The sequence below is a fragment of the Triticum aestivum genome, chromosome 3D (genome assembly GCF_018294505.1).
Source record: "Triticum aestivum cultivar Chinese Spring chromosome 3D, IWGSC CS RefSeq v2.1, whole genome shotgun sequence".
Classification (NCBI taxonomy): Eukaryota; Viridiplantae; Streptophyta; class Magnoliopsida; order Poales; family Poaceae; genus Triticum; species Triticum aestivum.
Window position 1 is genome coordinate 463,646,700 of NC_057802.1, and position 5,290 is coordinate 463,651,989.

At 56.5% G+C, this 5,290-nt stretch overlaps 1 protein-coding gene across 1 annotated transcript; it reads left to right on the plus strand.

Moving 5' to 3' along the window:
• LOC123079697 (heat shock cognate 70 kDa protein) lies at positions 1 to 3,273 on the plus strand. Its single transcript, XM_044502495.1, has 2 exons — positions 1 to 462; positions 1,229 to 3,273. The coding sequence occupies exons 1-2, from the start codon at positions 249 to 251 to the stop codon at positions 2,971 to 2,973; spliced, it is 1,959 nt and encodes a 652-aa protein (XP_044358430.1). The 5' UTR covers positions 1 to 248; the 3' UTR covers positions 2,974 to 3,273.
• The last annotated feature ends 2,017 nt before the right edge of the window (positions 3,274 to 5,290 follow it).

A 5,290-nucleotide genomic window follows, 5' to 3' on the forward strand; every position in this document is an offset into this window, starting at 1 on the left:
ACGCCAACCGTCAGGCATACCGCACCACTCGAGCGGCTTCGAGAACAGAGCGCGCCCCTCCCCGAACATTCTCGAAAAATCCCAGCATCCCAAATAAAACCCGCGCCCCGTGTTCGTCCCTAGGATCCATCAGTTCCATCGCGATTCCCAACGCGTTCTAGCAATCAAGCGATTTCCCTCAGATCTCGAGTTCTTAGCTCCGATTTCATCTTGGAGTTCCCGTTTCCCCGTTCGAGTTTAGAGAGGAGATGGCGAAGGGAGGAGAGGGGCCGGCGATCGGCATCGACCTGGGCACCACCTACTCGTGCGTCGGCGTGTGGCAGCACGACCGGGTGGAGATCATCGCGAATGACCAGGGCAACCGCACCACGCCCTCCTACGTCGGCTTCACCGACACCGAGCGCCTCATCGGCGACGCCGCCAAGAACCAGGTCGCCATGAACCCCACCAACACCGTCTTCGGTACGTCCTCCTGCACCGCTCCTCTTCTACTAGCTTAGATAGATGGATCATCTCGTGTTCGTGCTTGGCTTGCCACTGATTCTGTTTGGACCCAATTCCTCGTAGGGACGCTAGTATCGCAGTGCAAATCAATTTGTTTACTGGGCTTAACAAGTAGCAGAGGAATGTAAAACCAACTGGACATGTGTCTAATCGCTGGCATTGTCCTATTCTGCATCGTCGTGTATTCGACAAACTGACGGAAATATATGCAATTAATCTGGTCTAAGCTTAAAATCCCCTTAGTTCCAGTAGTATTCTGTCAAAAGCTTTGCTGATTAAGATTTCTATGTTGAAAACTGTTCACGGGTCAACAATGGATAGGATGACAACTCCTTGGGTTGGCTGTTTCTGTTGAAACAATTGTTTGGGGACAGGAGAACATCGTGGGTAAATTTCAGTTTCCTGTTTGGAACTGTAATGCTGTTGCTCTGAATTTTGTTTGTCTAAATTTGTTTGCTGGGCTTAACGAGTACTCCTAGCAGAGATACGAGAAAACAATGGGTCAACAATGGAAAGGAAGATAACTTGTTGGGTTGGCTGTTTCTGTTGAAACTATTTGTTTTGGGGCAGGACAGCATTGTGGGTAAATTTCAGTTTCCTGTTTGGAGCATGTCAAAACTCTGCTGTTGCTCTGCTTATTTGCTTTTTGTTCCCAGATGAGTTTGATTAATTTGAGCGCAAATGGAACAGTTTGACTCACAGTCTTGTTATATCACTATTGCAGATGCCAAGCGGCTGATCGGCAGGCGGTTCACCGACCCGTCGGTGCAGAGCGACATGAAGCTGTGGCCGTTCAAGGTCATCCCAGGCCCTGCTGACAAGCCGATGATCGTCGTCCAGTACAAGGGCGAGGAGAAGCAGTTCGCCGCCGAGGAGATCTCCTCGATGGTGCTCATCAAGATGAAGGAGATCGGCGAGGCCTACCTCGGCACCACCATCAAGAACGCCGTCGTCACGGTGCCGGCCTACTTCAACGACTCGCAGCGGCAGGCCACCAAGGACGCCGGGGTCATCGCCGGCCTCAACGTGATGCGCATCATCAACGAGCCCACTGCCGCCGCCATAGCCTACGGCCTGGACAAGAAGGCCAGCAGCTCCGGCGAGAAGAACGTGCTCATCTTCGACCTTGGTGGCGGCACCTTCGATGTGTCGCTGCTCACCATCGAGGAGGGCATCTTCGAGGTGAAGGCCACCGCCGGCGACACCCACCTCGGCGGCGAGGACTTCGACAACCGCATGGTGAACCACTTCGTCCAGGAGTTCAAGCGCAAGCACAAGAAGGACATCAGCGGCAACCCTCGCGCGCTGCGCCGGCTGCGCACGGCCTGTGAGCGCGCCAAGCGCACCCTGTCGTCCACCGCCCAGACCACCATCGAGATCGACTCGCTGTACGAGGGCGTCGACTTCTACTCGACCATCACCAGGGCCCGGTTCGAGGAGCTCAACATGGACCTCTTCCGCAAGTGCATGGAGCCCGTGGAGAAGTGCCTGCGCGACGCCAAGATGGACAAGAGCACCGTGCACGACGTCGTGCTCGTCGGCGGCTCCACCCGCATCCCCAAGGTGCAGCAGCTGCTCCAGGACTTCTTCAACGGCAAGGAGCTGTGTAAGAGCATCAACCCCGACGAGGCCGTGGCCTACGGCGCCGCCGTGCAGGCCGCCATCCTCAGCGGCGAGGGCAATGAGAAGGTGCAGGACCTGCTCCTGCTGGACGTCACCCCGCTGTCCCTCGGCCTGGAGACCGCCGGCGGCGTGATGACCACGCTCATCCCGCGGAACACCACCATCCCGACCAAGAAGGAGCAGATCTTCTCCACCTACTCGGACAATCAGCCGGGCGTGCTGATCCAGGTGTTCGAGGGCGAGCGCGCGCGGACCAAGGACAACAACCTGCTGGGCAAGTTCGAGCTGTCCGGCATCCCCCCGGCGCCCCGCGGCGTGCCCCAGATCACCGTCTGCTTCGACATCGACGCCAACGGCATCCTCAACGTGTCGGCCGAGGACAAGACCGCCGGCGTGAAGAACAAGATCACCATCACCAACGACAAGGGGCGGCTGAGCAAGGAGGACATCGAGAAGATGGTGCAGGAGGCGGAGCGGTACAAGGCGGAGGACGAGGAGCTGAAGAAGAAGGTGGAGGCCAAGAACGCGCTGGAGAACTACGCCTACAACATGAGGAACACCATCAAGGACGACAAGATCGCGTCCAAGCTCCCGGCCGCCGACAAGAAGAAGATCGAGGACGCCATCGACGGCGCCATCAGCTGGCTCGACACCAACCAGCTCGCGGAGGTGGACGAGTTGGAGGACAAGATGAAGGAGCTGGAGGGCGTCTGCAACCCCATCATCGCCAAGATGTACCAGGGCGCTGGCGCGGACATGGGCGGCATGGGCGGTGCCGCCGGCATGGATGAGGATGCGCCGGCCGGCGGAAGCGGTGCGGGGCCTAAAATTGAGGAGGTCGATTAAGCTGGTGGCGGTGGTGATTTTGGCGGCTGGGAGAGTACGAAAGTGTGAACTCTGAAGTGTTAAGTTTGTAAAGTGTCGTCGTTTTTAGATTTTGGCTGTTTCGCAAGGCAATTCTTAGGTGTGGTGAATCGAGAGGGGGAACCCAAATCTTGATGTGCGGGGCCTAAGATGGATGTCGGTGTTGATGTAATCCTGAACTTGGATCGATTTATGTAGCTGGCGTTGTACCGGTGTTTGCTTTCTTTGCCTGTTTGAAGAAACGGTTTTGCTAAAGCACATCTAGATGTTTTACGTATTGCACATCTTAACTCCTATATCATTGATTTTACATGAAGATTTTTTTGCTTTTTCTTCTTATGTGATGAGTCACTTAGATGTTCCTTCTATGTTTTTTTTTTGCAAAACGAGTCACTTGTACCATGTCTCTAGTCCTCTACATGCTGAAGCTTTAGCCCTACAGCAAGCAACTAGCAACTATCATTGCTACCGAAATGGACTGCGAACAAGTGATTTTTGAAACAGATTCCACGAGGAAGCAGTCAGAGGTACTCCCTCCGTTCCTAAATATAAGTCTTTTTAGATATTTCATTATAAAACTACATACGGATGTATATAAACATAGTTTAGAGTGTAGGTTCATTCATTTTGCTTCGTATGTAGTCTATTGAAATCTCTAGGAAGGGAGGGAGTAAAATTTATGATCCTTTCGCTTTAGAAACTTTGTTTAAAGATGTAAAGTTTTATATGTGTGGGAATACTGTAACCGTGTTTGTAATAAAGCAGCACACATGTTAGCTGCGAGGGAAAGCCTGTATGGAGAGTGGTTGCAGTGAGAGCTGGATTAGCTACTTTCTAGAGTCTGTATCAGGGCAAGTTCAATAAGGCCTAGTTAACAGGCTATAAGATTTACTATTATCGAATGCTTCGTAGCGACTGATCAAAAGAAGTGATCTATAGCCATAACAGTAGAATACACCGGAATGACCAAAAGGCAACTATGGAGCACAACAGCCAACAGCCGACACCAAGGAGAAGGGGCAACAGGCAACAGACGTTTCGACACGGAGGCCCGGAGGGGCGGAGGGCAGCGGCGGTTGGTAGTAGTTGTTAGAGATATATTTGGGATACTTGTATTTGGTAGTCTAGGATTTGTAATCCGTCTCTTATCTTCAGGAGAGGCGTCTTGTTTTTCAAGTCTTGTACTCAATATATACTCGCCCTCGAGGCTCAATAATACATCCATCATATTCCGCAACAATCCCTCTTTCTCCCTTCTAATATGGTATCAGCCTAACCGATCCAAACCCTAGCCGCGCCGTCGCTTCCGCTCCGCGCCGCCTCCGGGGCGGTCGGCCTCCATGACCGCCGCCGGGGGCCGCGCCGCCCGTACCTAGGGTTCGTCCGCCGGCCGTGTTGGCCGGCTGTCCTAGAGAGTCTTTTTTCCGAGCCCTTGCTCCGGGTTTTTTCGCTCTCTCGCCGGTCGTTTTTTGATCGGCGTTTTTCTTTGTGGTTTTCCGATCTATTCTTGATCGGTTTGCGTCGCCCGCCGCTGCCGTCGATCCCCGTGCGCCTCTACTCCGACCCCGGTGCAACCAGCCGGCCTCTCCTCCGACCTGGCGGCCACGCGCGCCGAGGCCCGCGCGTCGGTCCGCCCGTCGCCCTGCGCCGGTCGTCACCGCCCTGTTCCGACCGGGACACCTGCATCGCCGCGACCCGGCGGCCTCGCGCCATGCGTCGGCCAATCATAGCCGACGCTCGCGCGCCGGCCCGCCCATCGATCCACGTCACCCGCCTCCGCCGCGTCTGCACGGCGGCTCGGCGGTCTACCTCGCCGGCATCGTCCTCGGCTGCATCAGGCTCGTCGGCCGCCTCAACTCGGGCGCCGCTGCTCCGTTGGTCGCTCGGGCCTCGCTGCCCAGGCGTCGGCGCTGCTTTGGTAGCCCGGCGCCGGTGCAGACGTCCCCCGCCGTCCGTCGTCGCCGGCCTCATCCCGGACTCCGCCGCCACCACTCCTCCACCGAACGGCGTCCCTGACGTCGCGCGCGATCGGCTTGATCATCCGCTCGCCGCCGCGATCCGCCTCATCTACGCCGCGCGACCGACCTGGCCCGTCGGTTACGCGCGCCTCCGCAGGTCCCGTGAAGATCGTCCCCGAGTTCAGCGCGCCTCTCCACCGATCGAGCATCGGCCGCAGCACCGCCGCCCCGTGGTTCTCCTCGCGGCTGCATCGACTCGTGCGTCGCCGCTGCGTCACCCTTTCGGGCCGTAGTGTCGCGATACGCGGTCCCCGCCGCCGCCCCGAGGCCGTCCCCGCGGT